General features: G+C 51.7%; 1 protein-coding gene and 1 pseudogene across 2 annotated transcripts; one reads left to right on the forward strand and one right to left on the reverse strand.

Annotated features, from left to right (window-relative positions):
- On the forward strand, positions 1-26,593 carry MAP1S (microtubule associated protein 1S). The gene is made up of 7 exons (XM_082453354.1): positions 1-163; positions 1,397-1,498; positions 3,003-3,085; positions 3,914-4,054; positions 4,655-7,025; positions 25,146-25,381; positions 26,352-26,593. The coding sequence occupies exons 1-7, from the start codon at positions 43-45 to the stop codon at positions 26,505-26,507; spliced, it is 3,210 nt and encodes a 1,069-aa protein (XP_082309480.1). The 5' UTR covers positions 1-42; the 3' UTR covers positions 26,508-26,593.
- LOC309656677 (serine/threonine-protein phosphatase 2A catalytic subunit beta isoform pseudogene) lies at positions 20,631-21,590 on the reverse strand (annotated as a pseudogene). The gene has a single exon. The product of its transcript is annotated as a serine/threonine-protein phosphatase 2A catalytic subunit beta isoform pseudogene (transcript).
- Positions 26,594-27,718: the final 1,125 nt, after the last annotated feature.

Consider the following 27,718-nt stretch of genomic DNA (forward strand, 5'->3'; position numbering starts at 1 on the left):
GGACAGCAGGGCGGGCGCTCGGAGCGTCAGGCCGGCGGGAAGATGGCGGTTTCGGTGGCAGGGCCCGGGTCGGTGGAGGCGCCCAGTTCACTGCTGCTCGTGGTGGGCGGCGAGTGCGGGTGCCCCGGGCTGCTAGCCTATGTGCTGGAGGAGCTTGAACGAGGTTGGGCCGGCCCGGGAACGCGGTGTCGGGGAGGCGGGCGCGGCGGCGCATCTCGGCCTAAGGGCCGGGGGATGGGGCGGGGGGCGGCTGGATCCGGGGGCCCCGGTGCCCCGATCCCCTTACCGTTAGGCACAGGGCGCAGGCAGAGGCCGTGGGTGCCCGCAGAGGAAACAGCGTTCGGGTTTGGGCTGGGCTGCTCCGCCTCGAGCGTGTTGCAGACCGGGGAGGGGATACGGGCCGAGGCTTTGGGACCCACGCGATTGGGCAACATGGGCAACGGCTCCGCTTCCCGCCCTCCGGGCCCTCCTCGAAGCCTCGGGCCTTAGCAGCCTGGAAGTCCTGGAGGGAGGAGCAGGGATGGGGAGGCTGGGCCCGGAGCTCCGGGGCCTACTTTCCGCAACTCCATGAGGAACTGCTAATTGGGGTGTGGGCGGGTGCTGCCTGCTCAGGGGATTTGGCACCTGGGGATGTGAGTCATAGGTGCACCTGCAAGGTTTACCTGCAGCCACTTGGCACGGTGGGACCGGCAGGCGTGGTGCACCCCAAACCGTGATTGGAGGGCATTCATCCATCCCGCATCTCTCAGATCGGCAGGGCCTGCCGCCCGTGGCCAGTAAAATGGGACGGCAGCTCACATCTCGGTTCACAGGATTAAGGAATGTGACCCCACAGGGCATCAGGGATAGCGTGGGGACCATGGGCAGGCTCAGGCCTGCCCTCACAGGGTCTGGTTGTGGGGGCGGGTACCAAAGTGAGTGAGGAGATGGACCAAGTTTTAAGCTCAGATGGTTACAGGAGTGTTCAGAGGATACAAAGGGCTGAGAGGACATGAAGGGTGGGGAGAAGGACCTCTGGGCAGTGGGAATAGCTCACGCTAAGGCTCAGAGATGGGAACTGTGCCTGGGAGGGCTGAGGAACAGTGAAACCAGTGGTGGGGGTGGGAGGATGACAGAGGGGACAAGATGACTGTTTAGGAGGCCGGGACTTTCTTTCTGATGTCCTGAGTCTTCTCTGTAAAATGCCTGAGTTACACTTTGGGTTCCTTGAGGGTGGATGCGGTGGGCTCCAAAGGCACATTGGATGGTTCTGAATTTCCAGGCCGTCATGTGCAGGGGCAGGTTGAGGGGAGGGGCCTGTGGCGGCCCTCGCCAGCCATCCGCTAGTTATTGAAATATTCTGGGAGCTGGGAAGCCCAGCTGATTTCCTACCTCCCTTCCCCCCTCTCCCCACCAGGCATCCGGTCATGGGACATTGACCCTGGCGTCTGCAGCCTCGATGAGCAGCTCAAGGTCTTCGTGTCACGGCACTCGGCCACCTTTTCCAGCATTGTGAAAGGTGAGGCTGGGGACCCTGCATGCCCCAGCTCTCCCCTTCGGTTCATTCAGTGGACAGGTGTTCTTTGAGTGCCAACTCTATGCCAGGCATGGGGGTCAGGGAATGGCTGTAAGCAGCAACAGTAATAATACAACTGAGATCTACTGAGTGCAGAGCAGGGGCAGGCCCTGAGACAGCACTCACTTCCTTTGGTCATCAGCAACCCACAAGGCAAGAACTTGTGTTTTTGTCCCCAGTTGACAGGTAAGGCAGTGAGGTGTGGGGGACAGGGAGACCTCTGAGGAGGGTCTTTTTGGATGAGAAGCAGCTGGGGCTGGTGTGTAGGGTGGAGGGAAGGGCCCAGTCAAAGGGACTGGACATTTGGAAAGTGAGGGGCTGCTGAGCGGGAATGGAGGGTGGAGTGTAGGCCTGGCGTGGCAGGGACTATGTCTGGTTTATGCTTGTGACTCCTTCACAGGGCCAGGTACACAGTAGATGCTCAATAGATGGGGAGCTGAGAAAGCAAGATCGAGGAGGGAGTTGGGGTTCCTGGGCCAGCCCCACATGTCCCGTGGCTCCCTGGGGATTCTGGGGTGACCGGGGTGAACAGAGCAGCTGCTGGGCGGGGCCTGGGTGTCGCCTGCAGCTCCCCCCTGCCTCAGCCAGCCTGTTGAGTCACCTCCAGGCCGCTGCAGGAGGGGAAGGAAGTGTCCGTCGCCTCATTGTCCTAGTGGTTCTGGGTGGCTTCCTGACCCTCACCATTTGGGGGAGCTGGAAATCCCATCCGCTCTGTGTGGCCTTGGCAGCCACTTCCCCTCTCTGTGCCTTAATTTCCCCACCTGAATGGGGCAATATCCGCACATGGTAAGAAGCCCGTGATAAACTGATAAAGGGTAACCAGCAGTAGAGGGTCCTTGCCTCTCCAGACCCAGGGCCGGGTGCTTCATGTTTGAAACACATCTGGTCTCGGGGGGACAGACGAGGGTTCGGATCCCAGAATCAACCCCACTCCCCTCTCCGTGGCCCATGAGGCCTCCCTGCCCTCAGCTCCCTCCTGCTGCCCCTCGCTGCAGCCCCACCTGCCCCTTCCTGATCCTCAGACACAGAGAGCTCAGTCCTGCCGCAGGGCCCTTGCCCATGTTGAGCCCTTTTCCTGGTGTACCCTCCTTGGCCCTCCCTGGGCTCAGGCTCCTTGATTATAAAATGAGGGTGACAGTGGCGTCCCCCGCAGGGCTGAGAGCTGTGAATTGGGCCCTGCCAGCAGTGGAGGCCTTGTTGTCACTGCTGTTTCCAGCGTGAGGCCTGCCAAGGCGGTTTCCTGTTCTTGCCTCATCCTGACCTGCAGCTTTGCCGTATGCCTGTTAATCCCTGGATGACCCTCTGGCTGGGGGTCCTGGGAAGCGGAGTCCTGGAGGGGCTCATGGCCGCCTGGGATCACACAGTGGGGCAGGGTTTGACCTTGCCACAGGCTGACCCCCATGCATGTGGCTCAGCCCTAAACTCACAGGGCCCGGTTCCCCCACAGGCCAGCGGAGCCTGCACCACCGTGGAGACACCCTGGAGACGCTGGTCCTCCTGAATCCATCAGACAAGTCCCTGTGTGACGAGGTAGGGAAGGGTAGGCTCCTGGGGGGAGCGGGCTGCTGGGACGAGCGCCATCCCCTGGCCTCACCTCACGTGTCCTTGCCTTCATGCCGCCTGAAATCCTCTTCTTGCCACCCAGCAGCAGCGAAGCCTCCCCCAGTGACTCCAGCCTCGATTTATTCCCTTCTCAGAGCTGATGGTGGGAGCGGGTGGAATCAGAAAAGGCTGGAGTTTGGGAGGAAAGAATGAGATATGGAAGGGCTGGAGGTGGGAGGGCAGAACCCAACCGATGTTTGCGTCCTGTGCGTTCCCTTGGGCTGGGCTCCGCTAGTTGTCTGAACTGACTTAATACTTCTAGCTTGTGGACATCTGCACTCTTCTCTCAATTTCCCATGAGAAAGATGAACAAGATAGAGCCCCGGGACACCCCTCTAGATACTCTTGTACAGGTTGATTCCTCTGATCAAAAATGCTCCCTTTTGCCCCCTGAAGGGGCTCTGGAGGAGACAGAGCCAGACACAGACCCCTCTTCCCCATGGTACCAGGGCTGGGCCAGAGGGAGAGGTGGGCTTCGGGGAGCCCAGAAAGGGTGTGCAGGGCTTCCAGGAGGAGGGGGCACTGGAGCTGGGCTTTGTAGAATGAGCAGGAGTTGGGAGCAGGGATAGGGGGGTCGAGCCCAACAGGAGGCCCACAGGCTACAATCCCGGCTTCTAGTTTAGTACTGGCCAGGCCGTCATGGGGACAGGAGTGGGGTGGTTATATATAGATTAGGGGCTGGGGACCACCCCAAAGAGGGGTGCTGACTATCTCACTGCACAGAATAGGGCCTTGAACACTCTCCCCCTCCCTCAGCTCCGGAACCTTCTGCTGGACCCTGCCTCTCACAAGCTGCTGGTGCTGGCTGGGCCCTGCCTGGAGGAGACGGGGGAGCTGCTGCTCCAGACAGGGGGCTTCTCACCCCGCCACTTCCTCCAGGTCCTGGGGGACAAAGAGGTAAGCCGCCCCCTCACCATCCTGCCTCTGAAGCCTGGCTCGTCCCCACTGGGCTGAGTGGCTCCAGCGACCTGCTGTCCCCCTGAGCATCGCCCTTCCTCCTCTGTGGGATAATGGTGGTGGCGTGTGCTCCTCCTGGGCCCAGTCCCATGACCCACTACAGTGTGTGGGCCTGTAGATCAGCAGATGTCTCAGAGGCTTCAAGTGGCACCGCACATTCTAGGTCCCATCTGAATGGGGGTCCCTTCTGAATCCCTTAGTCTGGGTGGGGCAAAATGAGCAAAAAACTGGCAAACCATGTTTGGTTTGATAAGAACCAGTACACAGGGGTGGCGGGGGTGGGTGAGTGTAGAAGGTCTCTCTGGAGGATGCTGTGCTTTAGGAGTTGAGAACAGCAAGTGCAAAGGCCCTGGGGCAGGGAGAGTGAGAGAGGGTGGGGGAGGGTAGAGGTGGACAGGTGGTGATGGGCCCTTCTGGGCTGTGGGGAAGGCTGGGTTTTTGTCCTGAGTGTGACAAGGGCAGGCAAAGGGCCTTAGTTTTCCCAAGGGGCTGGGTGTTGCCTGGCTCCAGGTGACCCCTTAACCATTCCCCCCTCTACAGATCCGGGATCTCCTGGCCTCCACACCCCCGCCTGCAGACCCGCCCAAGCTCACCATCACCTGCCCGACCTTTGGTGACTGGGCCCAGCTGGCACCCGAGGTGCCCGGCCTCCAGGGCGTGCTCCAGCTGCAGTTGAACCCTCCAGTACAGCTGCCGGCCTCTGAGGGCCTGCGTGAGTTCCTGGAGTACGTGGCCGAGTCGCTGGAGCCGCCGTCCCCCTTTGAGCTGCTCGAGCCTCCGGCCTCCGTGGGCTTCCTCAGGCTCGCCCGGCCCTGCTGCTACATCTTCCCTGGCGGCCTTGGGGATGCTGCCTTCTTCGCCGTCAATGGCTTCACCGTGCTGGTCAATGGTGGCTCCAACCCCAAGTCAAGCTTCTGGAAGCTGGTGCGGCACCTGGACCGGGTGGACGCCGTGCTGGTGACCCACGCGGGCGCTGACAGCCTCCCCGGCCTCAACAGTCTGCTGCGGCGCAAGCTGGCGGAGCGTGATGAGGCGGCCGCTGGCGGGGGCTCTGGGGATGACCGGCTGCGCAGGCTGATCTCCCCCAACCTGGGCATCGTGTTCCTCAATGCCCGTGCCGCCGCCTCGCGGCTGGTACGCGGGGAGGATGAGGCGGAGCTGGCCCTGAGCCTCCTGGCCCGGCTGGGCATCACCCCCCTGCCTCTGAACCGTGGGCCGCTGCCGGCCGAGCCCACTGTGCTCTTCCAGAAGATGGGCGTGGGCCGGCTGGACATGTATGTGCTGCACCCGCCCTCGGCCGCCGCTGACCACACGCTGGCCTCTGTGTGCGCCCTGCTGGTGTGGCACCCCGCGGGCCCCTCCGAGAAGGTGGTGCGCGTGCTGTTCCCTGGCTGCACGCCGCCCGCCCGCCTCCTGGATGGCCTGGTCCGCCTGCAGCACTTGGGGTTCTTGCGGGAGCCTGTGGTGACCCCTCAGGACCTGGCGGGGCCTCGGCGAGCTGAGAGCAAGGAAAGCGTGGGCTCCCGGGACAGTTTGAGGAGAGAGGGCCGGACGACAGCACCCTCCAGGCCTGCCCAGGAGCGCCCCGGGGTGGCCCAGAAGGAGCCACTGCGGGCTGAGGCCCCTCGCAAGGCTGAGAAAGAAGCCAGACCCTCCCGGGAGGTGAAGAAGGACCCCAAGCCGAGCGCCCCTCGGACCCAACCCCGGGAGGTGCGGCGGGCGGCCTCCGCTGTGGTCAGTGGCAAGAAAGCGGGTGCCCAGGTGGCTCCCAAGCCCCGCAGAGCACCCAACACACCCCGCCCGGGTGTCCCACCAGCAGAGAATGGGCCCCGCAGCCCACCTAGCTTCCGGTGCAGAGAGGCCAGCCCCGCCACGGAGGCCTGCGGCTCCCCGGCCCCCCCGCTGGTGGCCACGCCCAGCCAGGAGAGCAGCCTGGAATTGGGGCTGAGCCCAGCCGGGGAGGAGGGCGGCAGCTTGGAGGAGAAGACCCTGGAGCTGCTGTTGGCCACCAGCACCCCCGAGCCATGCACACCCTCACCCGCCGGAGCCCACCAGGGCCCAACTGAGAGCAGCGGGCCACTGTCACTGAGCCCGCTGCGGGGTGGGGAGCCTGGGCCGGATGCGTCCCCCACAGTGACCACCCCCACAGTGACCACCCCCTCGCTGCCCGCCGAGGTGGGCTCCCCGCACTCCACAGAAGTGGACGAGTCCCTGTCCGTGTCCTTTGAGCAGGTGCTACCGCCACCACCTTCCGCCGCAAGTGAAGCCGGGCTGAGCCTCCCACTCTGTGGCCCGCGGGTGCTCCGCTCGGCCTCCCCACATGACGTGGACCTGTGCCTGGTATCACCCTGTGAGTTTGAGCACCGCAAGGCTGTGCCCGTGGCGCCGGCACCTGTGTCCCCTGGCAGCTCCAATGACAGTAGTGCCCGGTCCCAGGAGCGGGCGGGTGCTCCAGGGGTGGAGGAGACACCACCCACGTCCGTCAGCGAGTCCCTGCCTACCCTGTCTGACTCGGACCCCCTGCCTGCCGCCTCTGGCACCGCGGACTCGGATGAGGACACAGAGGGCTTTGGGGCCCCTCGCCGTGACCCACTGCCTGACCCGCTCAAGATACCCCCGCCACTGCCCACCCCACCTAGTATCTGCATGGTGGACCCTGAGATGCTGCCTCCTGAGCAGGCCCGGCTGAGAGAGGGCCTCGGCCGTACCCGGAAGCCCCTCACCCGCCCCAGCCGTGGCACCGCTGCCCCCAAAGCCACTCCAGTGACCGCTGCAAAGACCAAGGGGCTGGCCAGTGGGGACCGGGCCAGTCGGCCACTCAGCGCCCGGAGCGAGCCTAGTGACAAAGGAAGTCGGGCACCCCTGGCCAGAAAGTCCTCAGTCCCCAAGACAACCACTCGAGGTCCATCCGGTAAGTACCTGGGGGTGGAGTCCTGCAGTGTTTTCCCTGCCCAAGTCCTCCTGTTCCCTACTTGCTGTGTGGTCTCAGCCATATGCACCACCCTCTCTGGGCCTCAGTTTCTCCAATAAAATGGAAGCTCTGGTCTGACTCTCTAAGCACTTGCAATTCCAAGGTGCTCAAGCAGTACCGTCAATGGAAATGTAATGTGAGCAACATCCATCGTGGTGAATTTTCCAGTAGCCACTGTAAGCAAAAAGAAACAGGTGAAATTAATTTTAATAGTATATTTTATTCAACTCATTTGTGTGGAGGGTCCCAAGACCACCCCCAGGTTGGATGATTGCCTAGGAGGACTCGGTGTACGGTCATACTCATGAGTTTATTACAACAAAAAGATACAGAGCAGGGTCAGCAAAGGCAAAAGACATGGGGGAAGTCCCAGGGAAACCAGGCACAAGCTTCTGGAAGCCTCCTCCCAGTGGAGTCACATATCATGTGCTTGATTCCCTGAGCTCCAAGCTGTGATGACACGTGTGAAGTGCCGTCGATCAGGGAAGCTCCTTAGAGACTCAGGGCCCAGGGTTTCTACTGGGGCTGGTCGTGCAGGCACCCTCTATCTCACACGTACGCTGGAAAGGTTTCCAGGATCCAATTCTTGGACACCAACCGGGTGTCCCACAGTTGCCCGCAATTCTGACACTGTCTACCCAGAGACAGAATCACATTCCACAGGTAAAGGGCTCCTTCCCCCGAGCGCCCTCCGCTTCAGGTGCCAGTCACAAGTCCAGGCTGCTACCCGTGCTTCTGACTAACTGGTTGTAAATCGGAGGTTCCCATGCCCCCCTCCTTCGGTTTGATTGATTTGCCAGAGCTGCTGACAAAACTCGGGAAAACCCATTTACTCACTAGATTACCAATTTAGTATAAAAGGCTCTTAAAGGATACAAATCAACAACCAGATGAAGAGATACATAGGGCGAGGTCCCAAACAAGGGATCTTATGTCCTCATGAAGCTTGGGGCCCTGCATGGTAGTACAAAGCGTTCTGGTTCCCTGGTGTGGAAGCTCTCTGAAAAAGGGCCAAAAAGCTGCCTTTTGAGGCTTTTATGGAGGCTTCATTACATAGTCATGATTGACTAAATCATTGGCCAATGGCGATTGACTCAACCTGAGGCCCCTCTCCCCTGCCCAGAAGTCAGGGCGCAAGACTGAAAATTCTGACCTGCTAATCACAAGGTTGGTTCTCCTGGCAACTAGCCCCCACCCTGGGGTGGGATCCAAAGTCACCTTCATTAACATAAACCCGGTTGTGATGGAAAAGGGCTTCTTATTAATAACAAGACACCCATTTCACCTTTTTGGCCCTAAAGTGTTTTCTGGAACTGAGGACTAGAGACCAAATATAACAAAATATGCTCCCATTGCTCATATTGATCAGAAAATTCCAAGGGTTTTGGGAGCTGTGAACCAGGAACTGTGGATGAAGGACCAAATGTATCTGAGAATGACCAAATGTATGTATTTCTTATAAATCACAATACTGCAGTCCTCCCCCTGGTGGAACAGATCCCTTACAGCAAAGCAATCATACCTATCACAGCACTTATATTTGGGGTCGCATTTATTAGACCAGATGTAGCAATAGTACTGACATAACTAGGCCAGACATTTGGAGAAGCCGGTGTGGGGTAGGGATGGATGGATTGATTGATTTTTGGCTGCGTTGGGTCTTCGTTGCTGTGTGGAGTCTTTCTCTAGTTGCGGCGAGCGGGAGCTACTCTTCGTTGCAGTGCGTGGGCTTCTCATTGCGGTGGCTTCTCTTGTTGCAGAGCATGGGCTCTAGGCGCATGGGCTTCAGTAGTTGCAGCACGTGGGCTCAGTAGTTGTGGCGCGCGGGCTCAGTAGTTGTGGCGCGCGGGCTCTAGAGTGCAGGCTCAGTAGTTGTGACGCACGGGCGTAGTTGCTTCACGGCGTGTGGGATCTTCCCGGACCAGGGCTCGAACCTGTGTCCCCTGCATTGGCAGGCGGATTCTTAACCACTGCGCCACCAAGGAAGTCCCGGGATCGATTTAGAGAAACGTCATTTGCTACTTGTACCTTACGATCAATTTGTGCAGAACTATTCAGCACAGAAATCAGCTGGTGATTAGCTAGATCCTGCTCCTCCTCAGGCCAGTCATTTTCCACAGGTATTACCTCCTGAGGAGGCTTTAACTCAGGCTCTCAATACATCATCATCAATATCAGTGTTACCCTAAGACTCATTTACATGAGGTAGTTGAATCTTACCAACGACAAGGTTACACCGTATCGAAATATGGTTACTGTATGATTCATTTTCATTACAGAACAAATCAGTAAGAGCTACAGACATGTTCACTTTGCCTTCCCAACAGAATCTGCCTTTACCCGTATACCAGATGGTATTAAGGACAGAGGTCGTGACCATTGGCCACGATTCAGTTAGCTCCGGATTCCAAGGTAACCAGGGACAAGTTCACAAGCTTATACTGAGTCTGATTTCCATTGTGTGTTGTATCGCAGGGCCCACCTCCCTCCTATGGGGAGGACATGAGTTGTATTTAGAATATTCCTATCCCAACTAACTGTGCTGCGGGGTATATTTTATTTCTAGCTTTACTGGAGGTGTGATCAGTCAGGGTGCATCTGTGTAAATTATAAATGTCCCCAGAGAACTTCCATAAGCTTGGAGGGCCGTAATATTCCGATAGGTGTGTTCGCCCCTGAGCCTCAGCAGCTAGGATTGAGGGCCACTGCCCCGGGCACTTCAGCCTGCATATGTATTTAAATAGTCAAGAGGCCTTGTTGGATCGGGGTGCACGGCTCTTCCCAGTGCTAGTTCTAGCATATCCAGCATTATTGGCAGAGTCTGCCTGACCCACTTTGCTAAAACCTCATTCTCTTTCCAGGCTGGCTCCCATCCTTCGCCTTCCACCTGGAGGAGAACTCCCCCTAGTCTGCCTATTCTAATTAACCTTTTTCCTCTGAATGCCACTCCTCCTTAAAAACAAATTCCACTTGTCCTAGGATACCTGCTAGCACCTATTTACCCTAAGGCTGTTTCTGGCTTGTGGGTCAGTGTTGTTGAATCCACCAGAGACGTTGTTGCCATTGTGTACTAATGGCCTGGGTGCAGATAGGGTGCATGTTTTGCACCCCAAAATTTTGGGTCCCCCAGACTAGGCTTAGATGCATGGTAAGCACACCTAGATGTAATTTAATTTAGTTTGAGTATGCCATGAGGTTTCCCATGGCCTGCCTTGTCTCTCGTAGGGCCGTACCCCAGGGGAACTTGAGCTACCATGTGATGCCCACTGCTTTAATCCCATCAGGGACCCAGTGTCTTTCCCTATTTTGATGAATCGTTTTCCATCCACAGAAACAGGGTGACGTGTGCTTGTGCACAGCACACCCTCCCATGTTGGGCATGCTGCCATTTTATTTTGTCCATCATAACCAGGGACCTTTCTAAGCAATTGATTGTCAAGATCTATAATTACACAGTGATGACATAGATCAGTCTGCTGGGAGCTATACATCACACAGTTTGAAGTCCCAGTAGGAAGCAGTTCCCAAATGTTATCCTTTGTAGTAGATGTAGCCCGAAAAATAGGAGTCAGAAGATACAGGCGCATCGCTAGAATTTCATTTAATCTTTTAACAGTTGGTTCTGTTCATTAATATATCTCAGGACCAGAACGTCTTTCCAGAGCAGTGCCATTCAGGTGTGCAGGCTGCTGTTCAATCTTGTCGGGTCCCAAAATCAGGGCTGATCTCAGCAAACTAGCTTCAGCCTGCTGGGCATCTGGTATGCTTCTGCTAAGAGATTATATTATTCTCTTGCTCTGAGGCTCTCTCCAGGTGCTAATAAAATGTTGGATTTCCCTCATTGCATAACCCACTTATTCATCCCTTTACCCTCAGCTGTTATTTTTCTTCTCCATTTGTCATTTACCTTTACCCACACTTTTCCACTCTTGGAAGGGACGTTAGTTTGGCCACCGTGCTGGTCCAGATTGCTGCCAGGAAACTAGGCTGGCAGGTGTCTCCCCTGCCCCGTCCACTGCCGCTCACATAGAGTAGGGTTACACAGGTACAGAACTAGTGGGTTCTTGAAACCGCTAGGCAGCACAGCAGCATTCACTGTCAGCACCAACTTTGCCAGAGGGGTTGAAGGCACATTCCGGGCCCATCAGGCCCTTAGGAATTCTGACATAAAGGTTTAAAGGTAGAGTTAACAGTTTCTTGTTTAGGAATCATCCCTGCTTCTGGCCCCCACAGTTGCATCCCTGGTTCTGGGACCACTGCATCGAGTAGGAGAAGAAAAAAATAAGTTGCTCTGATGCGGGGAAGAATGATACAGTCGCATCAGCATCTTCCCCCACCCCGACTTGCCCACACCCCCGGAAAAGTGGAGGAATCTATCCAGTGGGGACCGGCCCTCAGCCCCGCTCATGTTGAGTGTGAGCACATGCTCGTGACGGTGTGTAAGCCAGCCTCTCAAGCCTGTATCTCCCCTGGTTTTAGACAGCAAATGCTTCAGCCGCCCATTCCAATTTTCTATTAAACCATTACTCTGAGGATGATACGCAACACATCTGGTGTGAAATCTCTTGCCACTGTTGGACAGTATGGGCTGTAAAGTGCACCCCTTGGTCCGAAGAAATGTAACTCAGTGGCTCAAATTGTTACAGTATTTTCTGTTCCAATCTTACAGTATTTTGAGCATTTGCATCTACCATCAGGTATGCAAACCCAGTGCAGGGTGTCTGTTCCCGTTAGGGCTCATTGATAGCCCCCCGCCCCAGGGCTACTGGCTTCGGTCCAGTGTAATCCACTTGCCGGCCATGTGTGGGGCCCTGCATTGCTGCAGCCCTCTCCCCATGCCGACTCATTCATGGACCGCCCTCCCAAAACGTTCACTTGGTGGTTCAGTGACCTTCCAAACCTGGAAGGGGTTCTTCTGGTGGGCATTGACATGTCCTACTTTAACACGCCCCTTAAATTCCCAGAGTGATTTCCATAAGGCCGCGCCCCATGCAGGCACCCCTTTAATAGTCCAGGTTTCCATTGCCCATCTGCCCGACCACACAGCCACGCCATGGGCTGCGGCCCAGGAGTAAAAACCCAAACATAGGGGCTTTTACCATTGCTCAATTCTTCCACCACTGCTAGGAAAACAGCTTGCAATTCAGCCCACTGAGCCGATTTGTTCTCGCTGCCTCCAATCAGAGTCTCGCCATCCCCTGGTCTTAATGCAGCCGCTTTCCAAGCAGGTTACTATCCATTCATCTTGAAACTGCCATCCATAAAGCAACCGCGCTTTGTGGTTCAGTTGAGAGCCGTCCACAGGGCAAGGCCACGTGCCGGTCGGTTCCAGCAGCTCCTCAGGTGGCTCCAAAGTCGGTCCTAGAGGAAAAGAGGCTACGTGCTCATGATCCAGTGGGTGCCTCCCTGCATTCCCCTGGCAGCGTGCTCTCGGATGAACCATTTCTCTTTTTATTATGGAACACTTCTGGGCACTGCGTTCATTGGAGTGTTTCTCCAACATCACCCAAGACATTATGGGCATCTCAGGTTTCATGATTATTTTATGTCCATCAGCAATCTAGGTGACCTCAGTTAATGCCCAATCGCAGGCTACTAATGGTCTCTCAAATACTGTGTATGGACGGCAGCATCTCGGAATTTTCTGGTCCAAAATCCCAGTGGTCACTGCTGGGAGGTGCTCGTGGGCTTCTGCCAGAAGCTCCAGTCTGCAGAGTATACAGAGTATGGCAGACACTTGCCAAATCATATCTGAGTCGGGGGTCAGCAGAGCCCAAAGGCCAAGTTGAGAGGGCTGCCACCGTTTGTAATTCAGACACAACCTGCTCTCGTTCGGGTCCCCAGCTCAGAGCTTTCTTTCGGGTAGTCTTACAGATGGGAGCAACATTCCCAGATGAAAATCCAAATCAACCAACCAAACGCTGGGCTTCTTGTTTGGTCCTGGGGAGGACAGTGACAGCAGTTTATTTTTAGTCTCTTGTGGAATATCCCAGGTGGCCCCTGCCCAGGTTCTTCCTAAGAATTTGACTGTTCGGGCAGGCCTGGGGACCAGTGCTGGATTTACTAACCCACCCCAGTTGGTCATGTGCGTCACCATTGCACTCAGATCAGTCCTAGCCTGCCCTATGGTTTCCGCTATCACCATAACGCCATGAGTATAGTGTATGATTACACTGGCGACCCGCATCAAGTCCGCGTCCCTACTGACCAAATCACAACAGTAAGCCAGTGAGTTCAGATACCCCTGTTGCAGCACAAGAAAGGTAAATTGGGATCCTTCCCATGTGAAGGCCAACTGCTGCTGGCTCTTTTCTGAGATCGAGACAGGGAAGAAAGCATTTACGCGGTCACTCACTGAGTAGCAGCCTCCTTGCATTTTCTGTGTGTCCGGAACGGCTGAGCCGATGGGTGGTACAACTTAGTTTAAGTCTCGATAGTCTACAGTTAGTCTCCATGAACCATCCTTCTTTTCCCCAGGCCACACAAGGCTACGGTACAGTGAATTCGTGGGTACCCACACTCCAGCTTCTAGCATATCATGAATTAAAGTGGTTGTCTCTTTTTGTCCACCAGGCGTTCTAGATCACTCTGTGTTAGCCACCTGTGTGTGCTCGGGCAGTTCTAGCAGCTCCCATCTGGCGTCGCCAATTAAAACTGGCCGGAGGGCGGACTTACAGGCCTCTGCTTTACAATATTAAGTAGGGGAGGCAATCCCCAGTCGGCCATAATCTCCATCCCAGTAATACAGTCAGGTAAAGGAGATGTGACCACCTCACACAAAGTCTGTTCACTCACCCCAGTTTTCATGCCAATGTTCACCTTAATCCCATCAACGTTTGCATCTCCAGTTCCTCCCAGTCTAACCTTAGCCCCCCCGCCCCCCACGCTAAGACTTCACCAACAGGTGTTGGAATCACAGTGCTTTGGGCTCCTGTATCTAGGAATCCTGGGAAAGTCTCCTCCCTCTCCTGGCCGTTTTTCTCCACGCCTGTGCAGATGGCCTTGGGTCCCCACCCCGGGGGTGGAGCCAGAAGATCCTGGCCTCTGCTTCAGTCTTTATCTTGATTAGTCTTCCTAATCCTCACCCTCAGGGGGTTCCTGGTCAGGTTTCTCCTTGTAATCTTTGCCCCCTGGCTTTCGAAATTCCTCCAAACTAGAGTAAATAGTGGACTTGTTTGGGGCCCTTTAACAAAACGTTGGGGGCCGCACTGGTCCACCCAATCTCTGGTAGTGCTGCATCTGTTGCCGAAAACTCGGCTTCTGTGAACCAGTGCCACCTCGAATCTTGCAGGGAGAGTTTTGGGTGAAGTAGAAAAGAATAGCTTTAAAAAAAAAAGAACAACTTTATTGCTTTGCCAGGCAAAGGGGGGCACAGTGGGCTCATGCCCCTGAAAAACTGTGTCCCCCAACCCAGGGGGGATTTGGTGAGGAGTTTTATAGCAGTGGTTCAAGGGTGGGGTTGATAAGATTAAGGTGTGTGCGGGGCCTGTACTCCTTTAATCCGGTCTCAGGTAATCTCTTGATGAGCTTCTCTGGTTCCTTTCATCTGGCCTCAGATGCTGTTCTCTGGAATGAATAATGCTGACATCTTCCATTTGTTGGAGGTTTTAGCTCTGTAAAGAGCTCAAAGATATTGTTATGTGCATCTCTTGAGGTGGAACCAGGACCCTGCCCCAAGACTGCACTATTGTTTCTTGGCGGCTCCTCCCTTGTCTCTGCATCCCCTCCCTTCCCTGATTAGCAACTGTTTGAATCTGCCCTTTGGGACTCAGGGCAGGTCATGGAGGCTGGAGTCTGTTCCCTACAAACAAGGAACGGGGGACAGAGAAAGGCTTCCGTCCCCAGGAGCCCCACAGGGTCCTGCTCGGTTTCACCTGTTTCAACTCTGTCAGTGTCTGCTTTATTCATTCTACATTTCAGCAGCCATCTGAAGATTACCACTCCACTCGGTCAAGTCCCTTGACTCTCCCCTTTGTCTCTCCCCATTTTCTTAATTACTCTAATGTTCTTGGTGTCATCAGGGAAGCTGAGACAGCAGATCTGATAAGGCTTCTTGAACTGTTGTTCAGTTTTGTAGCAGTAAAGTTCCATGGGGTGCCCATGCAACAAGGGTCCCGTTAATCACAGCATTTACCAAAACCTGGGTAACAGGCATATTCAGTGGGTGAATGTCCCAGTTATAAAGCTAATCCCACATGGCTTGCATAGGAAGCATCTCAGCTGCTTCATCTGGGGTGTCCCACTTGGCATTTATGGGGTGAGTTGGGCAGTCCCCCCTTCTCAGGATAAACACACGTTTCAGTGGCGTTTATCCAGTCAACCAGGCTGGTTATTCCTTCGGGAATAACCTCCTGTGTGTCTGGAACACTCTGTGATTGTTCAGTAGTGAGTTTCGGGTCCTGCATCAACCCAGATGTGCTCTTCTGCTCTGCAGCCTTCAAAACCAAAGACACAGCCCCTAAACTGGTTACTCCCACGATCCGTTTTGCTAAAGGTTCTTCAGGAAACTGATGATACCAGTCTACAAAGTGAGTCGGTTTCTTTACACTCTATCCCCTGCTTTTAGTTGTTTCTTGGTTTTGCCCTCCCCCTACATTAACTACCTTCTTGGTGACCAGAGACCTTAGAGGTATTTCCTGTTGCCCCTGCATAATTTTTCCCTCTCTGAGCGGCTTTGAGGCTAATGGCCAAACCTCAGATCTACCCAAATCTGAACTTGGTTCAACATGAAGACCCGAACGAGCACTTTTTTAAACTTTCATTTTGGCTAATAGAGATAACAATAACCAGGAAGCTGTGTATTCAGCATGCTGCTTGCTTATTATTTTGCATTTCCTTATATATCCAGCGAGCCAACTCCTTGGGTGTTGCATCTACTACCATTTCTACATTCCATTGGTAACTTTTACCTTTAGTAACTGGTCACAGTGCAGCTGCAGTTTCATACTGTGGGTGACTAGGTAGCTATCTGGGGATCAGCGTTTGCTCATTCCCCACCCTTTTATCCTTTCTCTTTAAAAAACACATGTTTCTGTGAGCCAGGGTCATTCTAGCAAATCCCACTCCTGACACCAACCGAAAAGGGTTCCTGGACCCAATTCCACTGTGTGTGTGTCTGTGTGTAGGTTTCCCCACACCAACAAGCAATTCTTGGATGCCAGCAGGGTGTCCAGGAATTCAAATCAATTCTGACACTCTCTACCCAGAGATAGAATCACATACCACAGGTAAAGGGCTCTGTCCCACAAGACCACCCTCCACTTCACACGTCAGTCACAAGCCCAGGTTTCTACCTGTGCTTCTGACCAACTGGCTGCAAACTGGGGGTTCTGATGACCTCCTGCAACTCAGGATGCCAATTGCAAGTCGAGTTTGTTACCTGTGCTTCTCACTGACTAGCTATAAATCAGAGGTTCCCATGACCCCCTCCTTGGGTTTGGTTAATTTGCTAGTGCAGCTTACAGAACTCAGGAAAAACCCATTTACTCCGTGGATTACCAATTTATTACATATAAAACACTGTTAAAGGATACAAATCAACAATCAGTTGAAGAGATACATAGGACGAGGCCCGAAACAAGGGCTCTGATGTCCTCAGGGAGCTTGGGGCCCCACACAGTGGCACGTAGAAGCACTCTGGTTCCCTGATGTGGAAGCTCTCTGAAAAAGGGCCAAAAAGCTGTCCTTTGGGGCTTTTATGGAGGCTTCATTACATAGTTGTGGTTGACTAAATTATTGGCCAATGGCCATTGATTCAACCTCAAGCCCCTCTCCCCTCCCCCAAAATCAAAGGGCAAGACTGAAAGTTTCAACCTCTTAATCATATGATTGGTTCTCCTGGCAACCAGCCCCCACCCTGGGGTGGGATCCAAAGTCACCTTCATTAGCAGAAACCTTGTGTTGGAAAGGGCTTGTTTTGAATAACAGACACTCATTTCACTTTTATGGCCCTGAAGTGGTTTCAGGAACTGAGGACAAGAAACCAAGTATTGTAACAAAAGATGCTCCCATTGCACTTACTGATCAGAAAATTCCAAGGGTTTTAGGAGGTGTGAGGCAGGAACTGTGGATAAAGACCAAATACATCTGAGAATGATCAAATTTTATATATATATTTGGAAGGGTTCCCACCATTTCCCAAATGATAAGAAGAGTGGCTCACCATGGCTACACTGCTTGTACAGCAATGTAGTTTATGCTGTACACTTGCTCACCCCTTCCTGGGGAGTCTGGAATTTTGGAAATGGTGGGAACCCTTCTGAAATCCAAGTTCCCAGAAGGCAGCCAAGGGCCAACCTGTCAGCTTTCTAAGGATAGCAGTCTTGGGCTTGCTGTGCTTTTTTTTTTTTTTTTTTCAATTCTTAAAAATTGTGCTAAAATTGACTACCTTAAGCTATTTCTAAGTGCACAGTTCAATAGCATTAAGTACATTCATATTGTTGTACAACTATCACCACCATCCATCTCCAGAACTTCTTTCATCTTGTGGAACTGAAACTCTGTCCCCATTAAACACTAACTCCCCATTCCTCCCTGTCCTCAGCCCATGGCAACTACCATTCTACTTTGTGTCTCTGAATTTACTATTCTAGGGACATCATATAAGGGGAAACATATAGTATTCGGGGTTTTTTGTAACTGGCTTCTTTTACTTGGCATATTGTCCTCATGCTTTATTCATGTTGTAGCGTGTGACAGAGCTTCCTTTTTTAAGACTGAATAGTATTCCATCATATGGATGGACCACATATTGTTTATCCATTCATCCATTGATGGATACTTGATTTGCTTCCACCTTTTGGCTATTGTGATTAATGCTGCTATGAACCTGGATGTACAAATACCTTTTTGAGACCCTTGCTTTCAGATTTGGTGTATGTACTCAGAAGTGGGATTGCTGGATCTTATGGTGATTCTATTTTTAATTTCTTGAGGAACTGCCATACTGTTTTCCACAGTGGCCGTACCATTTTACGTTCCACCAACAGTGCACAAGGGTTCCACTTTCTCCACATCCTTGCCATCACTTGTTATTTTATGGCTTTTTGATAGTAACCATCCTAATGGGTGTGAGGTGGTATCTCACTGTGGTTTTGATGTGCATTTCACTAATGATTAGTGATGTTGAGCACCTTTTCATGTGCTTGTTGGACATTTGTATATCTTTTTAGAAATGTCCTTTGCCCATTTTTTTTTTAATAAATTTATTTATTTATTTATTTATTTATTTACTTTTGGCTGTATTGGGTCCTCGTTTCTGTGCGAGGGCTCCCTCCAGCTGTGGTGAGCGGGGGCCACTCTTCATCGCGGTGCGCGGGCCTCTCACTGTCGCGGCCTCTCTCGTTGAGGAGCACAGGCTCCAGACGCGCAGGCTCAGTAGTTGTGGCTCACGGGCTTAGTTGCTCCGTGGCATGTGGGATCTTCCCAGACCAGGGCTCGAACCTGTGTCCCCTGCATTGGCAGGCAGATTCCCAACCACTGCGCCACCAGGGAAGCCCTTTGCCCATTTTTGAGTCACATTGTTTGTCTTTTTGTGGTTAAGTTGTGATAGTTCTCTATATATTCTGGATATTAATCCCTTATCAGATAATGATTTGTAAATATTTTCTCCCATTCTGTGGCTTGCCTTGTTACTCTGTTGATAGTGTCCTTTGATGCACAAATTTTGTTGATTTTCATAAAGTTGAGTGTGTCTATTTATTCTTTTGTTGCCTGTGCTTTTGGTGTCATTGCCAAATCCAGTGTCATGAAGCTTTTGCCTTATGTTTTCTTTTAAGAATTTTATAGTTTTAACTCTTATATTTTGCTTTTTGAGTTAATTTTGAGTTAATTTTTGGATATGGCACTAAATAAGCATTGAGCTTCATTCTTTTGCATGTTGATATCCAGTTTCCCAGGGCCATTTGCTGAAAAGACTGTCCTTTCCCCATTGAATGTTCTTGGCACCCTTGTCACAAATCATTTGACCATATATGTGACAGTTTATTTCTGGGCTCTCTATTCTATTCCATTGATCTATATGTCTGTCTTGATACTAGTACCACATTGCCTTGATTACTATAGCTTTGTAGTAATTTTAGAAATCAGGAAATGTGAGTCCTCCAACTTTGTTCTTCTTTTTCAAGGTTTCCTTGGCTACTTGGGATCCCAATGAGCTTCCATATGAATTTTAGAATGTATTTTTTCTATGTCTGAAAAAAAAATCACTGGGATTTTGATAGGAATTGCATTGAATCTGTAGATCACTTTGGGTAGTGGTGGCATCCTAACAATATTAAGTCTTCCAATCCATGAACATGGGATATCTTTCCATTAATTTATGTTCTCTTTAGTTTCTTTCAGTAGTGTTTTGTAGTTTTCGTGTACAAATATTTTACCTCCTTTTTAAGTTGATTCCTAAGTATCTCATTCTTTTTATGCTATTGTAAATGGAATTGTTTTCTTAATTTCCTTGTTGAATTGTTCACTGTTAGCGTATAGAAATGCAGTTGTTTTTTGTGCGTTAATATTGTATCCAGCTATTTTCTGAGTTCATCTATTAGTTCTAACAGGTTTCTTTTTTGTGTGTGGAATCTTTAGGATTTTCTACACATAACATTATATCATCTGTGAACAGAGATAACTTTACTTTTTCCTTTCTAATGATTCTTCTTTAAATGTTTGGTAGAAACCCAGTGAAGCCCTGGAGGTTTTGATTACTGATCCAGTCTCCTTACTATTTATAAGTCTATTCAGATTTTCTATTTCTTTGTGAGTCAGTCTTGGTAGGTTTTGTGTTTCTAGGAATTTGTACGTCTCTTCTAAGTGATCCAGTTTGTTAGTGTATAATTGTTCATAGTACTCTCATAATGCTTTTTATTTCTGTAGGATTGGTAGTAACATCCCCACTTTCATTTCTGATCTTACTAATTTGAGTCTTCTCTCTTTTTCTTTTTTTTTGTTTGTTTGTTTGTTTGTTTAAAATGGAAAGTTTATTTGCTCAGTACACCAAATAGAATGCAAGCACTGTCATGACAAATACACAGAAATATGCAGATCAACATAAAATAGTAATTTAGTTTAAATGAAGGGAAATCTCTTTACATGTTATGACAACGTACTCCCAAGAATTTTTCAGTTAATTATACATTTCAATAAAATAAACAGTAATGAATTAAGTGGAACTTAGCTTTATGAATTTTTCTTAAAAATAAAAATCCAACCCCATTAATCCATGCCAGTTAAACACTCTAACTAAAATCTTCAAGTAAGTGCAAAAGGAGATGGAGTTAGTTACCTTTTTTGCTTGAACAGTCCCAAGGAAAATGGTTACTACAAATACAGCAGGCAAACTGTTAAGACCGACCGATCTAGAACATAGTGTTGAACTAATTTCAGTCTCAAGTTGTACTAAATGCTCATCATTAGTATGACACAGTTTGGTCCATGATATGGTTTAATGCCAAGACAGATCCCAATTTGTTACAGAAACACATAGATTACTGTTGCTTTTTTTTGTTTTGTTTTTAAATATATATATATTTTAAAAGCCAGGTATACTTTCACATACAAAGGCAGGTTTTCCCAGGAGGAATTTACAGAAAGTAGTCTGGGGTGCACCGGGTCACATGAGGCTCTCCATGACGAGGTGCTGGGTCAAACTGAAGGAAGGAATACTTCAAAGTGTCATCTAATTCCATGATAGCAGCCTGGTTCCCACAATGATAACAGTAATTGGGTGCACTGAAAATGGTAACCACATTCTAATCGTGACACCAATTGTATCCCTCCATTACAAGTTGGTGAGCACGAGAAACCAGTGAGACTACTGGCATGGTTAAATGTTTCAGAAATATCTTGTCCAAATGTGTAGCCAGCACCGCGTGGTGAAATACCCCACCCACCACGATCATCTGGATCTGACCATAACGGATCACGCATTGGGCCCTCATGTGGAACTTCTTGTAAACGATCCAGGGCTCTTATATGATCTAGTGTATCTATGGATGGGGAGAGGACACCATGGAGGCAGGATATCTGTCCATCTACTAAAGCTGTAAGTGGCAGATAATCAAACAGGTCTGTAAAGTATTTCCAAACATTGGCATTTCCATACTTTCACAGACATTCATCATAAAAGCCATATACTTGGGTAATTTGTCAGCTTTTGTGGTTTCCTCTCAATATTCTAATATGTTCTGGATAACGCACCTTTAATGCCACAAGAAGAGTCAGAGTCTCCACAGAATAATAACCTCTGTCTAGATAGTCACCCATGAATAGTTTGTATCTGGTCATTTCCCACCGATTCTAAAGAGTTCCATAAGATCATGGAATTGACCATGCACATCTCCACAGACGGTAACAGGACAACGGACCTCTTGCACATTTGATTCTTTTGTTAACGTTTCCTTAGCCTGGTTCTCGTTAAGTTGTTTACACTCGTTCAGCTGCTCGACCCACTGGTCCAGCTCCTTGGTGAACGCCTTGTCGTCCATGGTGGCCCGAGCCCCTCCCCCGCTGCCTCCGGCCCCCCTCCCCGCCCCCGCGCGCCCCAGCGCCGGGCGCCGCTCCCCTCACCCAGCGCCCTCGCCGGCAGCCAGCTCACAGCGGGAGTGGAAGGAGCCGGGAGCGTGACCCCGCGCCCCACCCAAGCCCCGTGGGCGGTTCCGGGCGCATGGCCTCCAGGAGACCCCTGCCCGCCCTGGCCCGTTGGGCCGTGTGCGCCTGGAGTAGGTGAAGGGCGCGGGGAGGTGCGGAGCTCCCCCCGGACAATGGGCACCTGCCGCCGCCTCCCGTCCGCCGGCCGCTCCCTGTTCCCTTGCCCCTTCTCTCTTGCTCTTTTCTCTCTTTTTCTTTCTTAGTCAATCTAACTAAAGATTTGTCAATTTTGTTAATCTTTTCAAAGAACCAACTTTTGGGTTTGCTGATCGTCTGTGTTGTTTTTCTACTCTCTATTAAAATCTTTGCTCTAATCTTTATTATTTCCTTCCTTCTGCTAGATTTACTTTTGTTCTTCTTTTTTCAGTTCCTTAAGTTGTAAAGTTAGGCTGTTGATCTGAGATATTAATAAAAGTGTTTATACCTATAAACGTCCCCTTTATCACTTCTTTCCCACAAAAAGATTCTCTTTGTCTTTATCTTTGAACAGTTTGATTATCATGTGTCTCAGTCTGGTTCTATTTGAATTTATCCTATTTGGGGTTCGTGGAGTTTCTTAGATGTTTATGTTCATGTCTTTCATTAAATATAAGAAGATTTTGGCCATTATTTCTTGAAATAATCTTTCTACCCCTTTCTTTCTCTTTTTTCTTCTGAGACTCCCATAATGTGTATGTTGGTCCTCTTGATAGTATCCCATAGGTCCCTTAGGCTCTGTTCACTTTCTTCAATTATTTTTCTTTGTGTTCCTCAGACTCAATAATTTCCATTGCCCTGTCATCAAGACCACTGATTCTTCTGCTTGTTCAAACCTTGAGTGGAATCTTTCTAGTGAATTCTTCATTTCATTTATTGTACTTTCCAGCTCCAGAATTTCTTTTCATTTACTCTTATGTTTTCTATCTCCTTATTGATATTTGTATTTTTTCCATACATTGTCTTCTTGGCGTTTTCCACATCTTCCTTTAGTTCTTTGAGTATCTTTAGGGCAGTTTTTTAAGTCTTTGTCTGGTGAGTCCACCATTTGGTCTCTCTTAAGGGTGGTTTCTGTTAAATATTTTTCCTTTCACTGGGCCATACTTTCCTGTTTATGTACCTTGTGATTTTTTTTTGTTGAAAACTGTACATTTGAATCTAATAATGTGATAACTTGAGATCCAAAATTTCCCCTTTCCCAGGGTTTGCTGTGGCTCTTTCCTTTGTTTGATTATTGTGGGCTGTCTCTGTGCTGGGGATCAGTCTGTGGTGTAAACTTAGGGTGTTCTCATGTCTTTTCTGATCCTGTACCTTTTGTTGGGCATCTGTGGTTGCCTTCTAAATTCCCCTGTATAGTAGTTGCTTTTGAGTGTCCTAGTGCTTAAATGTTCGTCTCCCGAAAGGGGAAAAAGAAAAAAAATGAAGGTGGAAGAAAAGAAGAAGAAAAAATTTACAGTCCTTTAAGTCCCATGTAAGTTGCTTCAAACTTATGCTGAGGGGCTGCCAGCACAACTGTCTAGATGGGGAGCAGATTCTTGGAGCTTCCTACTGTACCATCGTCCCAGAATCCTGCTGTGTTCTTTCTTTCCTGCATACTACTATATCAAAATGATTTTCAGCATGTAATCAATATAAAATATTAGTAGATAGTTCCCTTTTCTCTTTCCACACTACATCTTGGGAGCCTGGTGCGTGTTTTGCACTCCCAGCATGCCTTGGCTCACACCACGTTCCAGTGCTTGGTGGCCACTGCATCAGTCAGAGCAGGTCTAGAATTACCGAGGGAGGGCTGGTGAGAAAGCAGCGACAACGATGACAGTCATAATAACTCCAGGTCACGTTCACTGAACGCTTGCTCTGGACTGAGCCCTATTCTAGCTGCCTGGGGTGGTCCTGCCCTCCGGGAGCTGACAGGCATCTCCAGCTTCTCTCCCCATGTGGCTTGTCCTCAGCTCCTGGCCACCATCGTCTCTTGATTGTCTTCTAGCCTCAGCGCCCCCCTGAGCCACCACTTCCTGTCTTTCCTGGGCAGATTCCAAGAGAGGCATCTGATGGGCCCTTGTGACCTTTGGCAGGTCAGGGGTTCCCAGCATAGTGGCAGGGAGAGAGAGAGGGTGGCCCCTAGGGCCCATGGACAAGGCTGGCACCCAGAGGCTGGAGATCATCTGAGACCTTCTCTTCCTGGGCATTTGGCCTCTTTCCAAAGGCCACAGTCTTGGCCACTCAAGGTCTCCTGCTCCCACTGCTTCTGATAAACCAGCCATCGACATTAGTGTCAGCAAAGCCTGTCTTAAAGGGCCAGAGGGTAAGCATTTTCAGCTTTGTAGGACAGATGGTCTCTCTCTCAGCTACTCAGCTAGCTACTCACTCAGCTAGGTGTTGTAGCACAAAAACAGCTCAGTAAGTACTCAGTGGGTGTTCTAGTAAAACTGTATTTCCAGAAGCAGGCAGTTGCCATATTTGGCCCACAGGCCATAGCTTGCCGGTCCCTGCTCTACCCCTGTCCTCCTGCCCCATGGCTTCTGCGCACATTCCCTTTGTCTTCGCTTTGCTGTTCTGCCTCTGCTGCTCCTGTCCCCCTCTCGCCTTCCACAGCCACGGTGGCTCTCCCTTCCTGGGGCACCACTCAGGGTCCTCGACACCACTGTCCCCAGTTATGAGTGAGGGGCGCTACTTGCCCAAAGCTGGGGGTTTCATTCATTCTGCAAATGCCCCAGCAGCCCTCTGGGCCCACACCCTGGTCTGGACAACGTTTATGATCTTAAGACACCAAACACCTGGCAGGCTTCCTGTGCCCAAGACCTGGCTACGTCCTCAATCAGTTGATGAGTTCACTGGCCCAGGAATGGTGGCCTTGGCCCCCTTGCACAGGCTTTGGGTTCAGGGCATGGACAAGGCCCTGAGAGCAGCTGCCCCAGCTCCATCCAGGCTGCCCAGCCTGCGTCACCCTCTCTCAGCTCTCCTTCCTACACCCACTCTGGCTCCCTGTCAACCTTGAGGGCAGGGATTTTTGTTTGTTTTGGTCACTGCCGTGTCCCCAGGGTGCGGTGCCCAGGAGAGTTTGATAAATGCCCGATTGGCTCCCCTTGAATAATTAAACAGGTGGATGCTGCTGAGAATTCCAGGTACTGCTGCTTTAGGAACTCAAGCTGTAAAACCCCCTCTTCCAGGGAGCCCTCCCTGGCTGCCCCCTCCCTCAGGCCCTGGGGATGTCTGTGTCCAGGGACTGGCCAGGGAGTGTCCAGGCACTGAGGGGTTGGCTGGGGTATTTGCAGGACAAGCCAGGGAGAGCTTGTCAACCATAAAACGGAGATCAGCCTTCCTGCCAGGGAGGGAGCCACTCAGAGAGGTGCAGGTGGAGCTGGGAGCCTTGTCCCGGGCCCTGGGTCTCGGCCCCTCCCTGTCCCGAGAGCTCACGACTGACCCCATCCCTCTTACCCACAGGGTCAGCTGGCAGTCGGCCAGGAGGGTCACTGGCCGCGCCGAGCTCCCCCGTCTACCTTGACCTGGCCTACTTGCCCAGCGGGGGCAGTGCCCGCCTGGTGGACAAGGAGTTCTTCCGGAGGGTGCGTGCGCTCTGCTACGTCATCAGTGGCCAGGACCAGCACAAGGAAGAGGGCATGCGGGCTGTCTTGGATGCACTTCTGGCTGGCAAGCAGCAGTGGGACCGTGACCTCCAGGTGCGTGACGACCTGGGTGTGAGACAGTCCCAATGACAGCAAATGTCACTGGGACATTGCCCAAGCTGTTGGCACTGGGCAGGGCCAGCGCTTCCCGGTGTCTTCCTGCTGAACCCACACTGTCCTCTGTCCTGTGAGGTTGGTGTGACCTTCACCAGCATCCAAGGAGGGAGTGGGGCTCAGAGAGACTAAGCCATGTCCCCAAGGCCATGCGGCAATGAGGTCAAATGCAGGAGTCCCACCCAGCTCTCGGGACTCTGTTCCTCTTACAGCCACTTCTTTGTCTGCAGCAAACCTGGGTGAGGTCGCAGGGTGGGGCTGGTTTGATCACCTCGCCTGACCCCTGGCACTGAACCTCCCTAATGTTATGAGAATCAGCCAGGAGGAATAGGTGAGATGTGTGGTGTCTACACAGCTAAGGACGTTGAGAATTGACCCTGAGGGCTGGGGTTGTCCCCATGGGAAGCCTTGAAATAGAACCTTGAAGGGTGAGGTGAATTTGGATAGAAGGAGCCTCCAGATACCTGGCCGCCCACTCAGCCTGTGAGTGTGCTGACACCCAGCCTTGCACGCAGCTTATGGAGCAGCTGGGAGGGAGCATCCCGGGCAGAGGGCACAGCGTGGGCGAAGGCCAGTGGCGGGAGCAAGCTTAGTGTATTCAGGGAGCTGGAGGGAGGCCTGGGCAAGAGAAGAGGGGGCGATGGCAGCGGTGGGGGTGGGCGGGAAGCATGGAGAAGAATTCGCAGAAGAGTGGTCCGGTCTCCTGGGTTGTGAAAGGGTCCTTCGGGTGCCATGGGAAGGAGGAGGGACTTCGGGGACAGGCTGGCCGCCGGCTGCAGGCATCCAGGCCAGAGGTGATGGAGGCGGAGACAAACGCGGTCAGAGAAGAGGGGCCTCAGATGCCTTGGGGCTGGGCTGGGAGGGCAGAGGGCACTCCCCCTCACCGTTGGTCCATCTGTCCCACCCACAGGTGACCCTGATCCCCACCTTCGATTCGGTGGCGATGCACGAGTGGTATGAGGAGACGCACGCCCGGCACCAGGCGCTGGGCATCACGGTGCTGGGCAGCAACAGCACTGTGTCCATGCAGGACGAGGCCTTCCCCGCCTGCAAGGTGGAGTTCTAGCCCTGCCCCCAGCACCACCCCCCGCCCCGAGTCCGCCGCAGTCCTGAGGTGCACCTGTGTCAGAAATAAACCAGGTACTCCCTGCGGCTGTGGCCTCAGTTCCTTCTGCCGGCAGGAGACTTGGCAGCACCCCGGACGGTCATTGCTGCCATGTGGGTCCCCAGTTTTGGGGGGGGACAGCTTCTGTGGAATCCCCAGTAGCCTCCAGGTCAGGCATGCTCTGGCTTCCGTGTCACAGATGGGAAAACCCAGGCCCAAGGGAGGCAGTGCCTCTCAGGTGATGACCACTGGCCAGTGGAGCTCGCTGCTGACCATGGCCCTCCAGCCCATCCCAGCGGCCATGAGGGCCCCGTTTTATAGACGGGAAAGGCAGCTGCCAGACCCCGGCCACACAGACCATTTAGTGGCCTAGCAGAGATTTGAACCCCAGTCTCTGTGCTCCAAAGCCATTAAACAAAAGTTGCCCTCTGTTCCTAGGGATAATTGGCACTCGTGGCAGGAAAGTCTCACTCTACAGCAAGGTCTTAAAAGGTAATCTGAGGGAATTCTCTGGTGGTCCAGTGGTTAGGACTCAGTGCTCTCACCGATGTGGCCTGGGTTCAATCCCTGGTCAGGAAACTAAGATCCCACAAGCCACTTGGCTTGGCCAAAAAAAAAAAAAAGCAATCTGAAACTTAAAAGCTACAAAACATCAATTTCCTGATGAACCCCCTCCCTGATCTCTCTATTCTGCATGTATAGAAACACCTAGATAGTGTTTTCAATAAGATGCCATCTGCACTGGGTTGAATGGTGACCTTAGAAAACTTATGACCAAGTCCTAACCCCTCAATACCTACCCCCCTTTTCCCACGAGGAGAGACTTCTTAGTCCAGGGTCTCAAGATGGGTTACTGTTTATACATGAGGTTGTATCACCCTGATTTTTCATCTTGGCCAAACTGTTGAGTACATACAGGTGCTGCCTCCTTGTTCTGATTTCATTTCTTTCCAGGGAGATTTTCTTATATTTATTTTCAATTAGCTGGTTCACTTTTTTTTATTAGACATTTGTCTTTTTCTCATTCATATATCATAATTCCTTTTTTTTTTAATAGGGACAACAAACTTGTTAAAAATTTTAATTGCAAACAAAAACACGTAACACAGGGACTTCCCTGGTGGTCCAGTGGTAAAGAATCTGCCTTACAATGCAGGGGACGAAGGTTCAAC

Source organism: Balaenoptera physalus (genome assembly GCF_965194825.1).
Source record: "Balaenoptera physalus genome assembly, chromosome: 3".
Classification (NCBI taxonomy): domain Eukaryota; kingdom Metazoa; phylum Chordata; class Mammalia; order Artiodactyla; family Balaenopteridae; genus Balaenoptera; species Balaenoptera physalus.

What these genes read in the sequence shown, in the direction of transcription:
- MAP1S (XM_082453354.1), top strand. Translation starts at nt 43, where the DNA reads ATGGCGGTTTCGGTGGCAGGGCCCGGGTCGGTGGAGGCGCCCAGTTCA. An exon ending in GCTGGAGGAGCTTGAACGAG is followed by an intron (nt 164 to 1,396) that starts GTTGGGCCGGCC and finishes TCTCCCCACCAG; the next exon opens with GCATCCGGTCATGGGACATT. An exon ending in AACCACTCGAGGTCCATCCG is followed by an intron (nt 7,026 to 25,145) that starts GTAAGTACCTGG and finishes TCTTACCCACAG; the next exon opens with GGTCAGCTGGCAGTCGGCCA.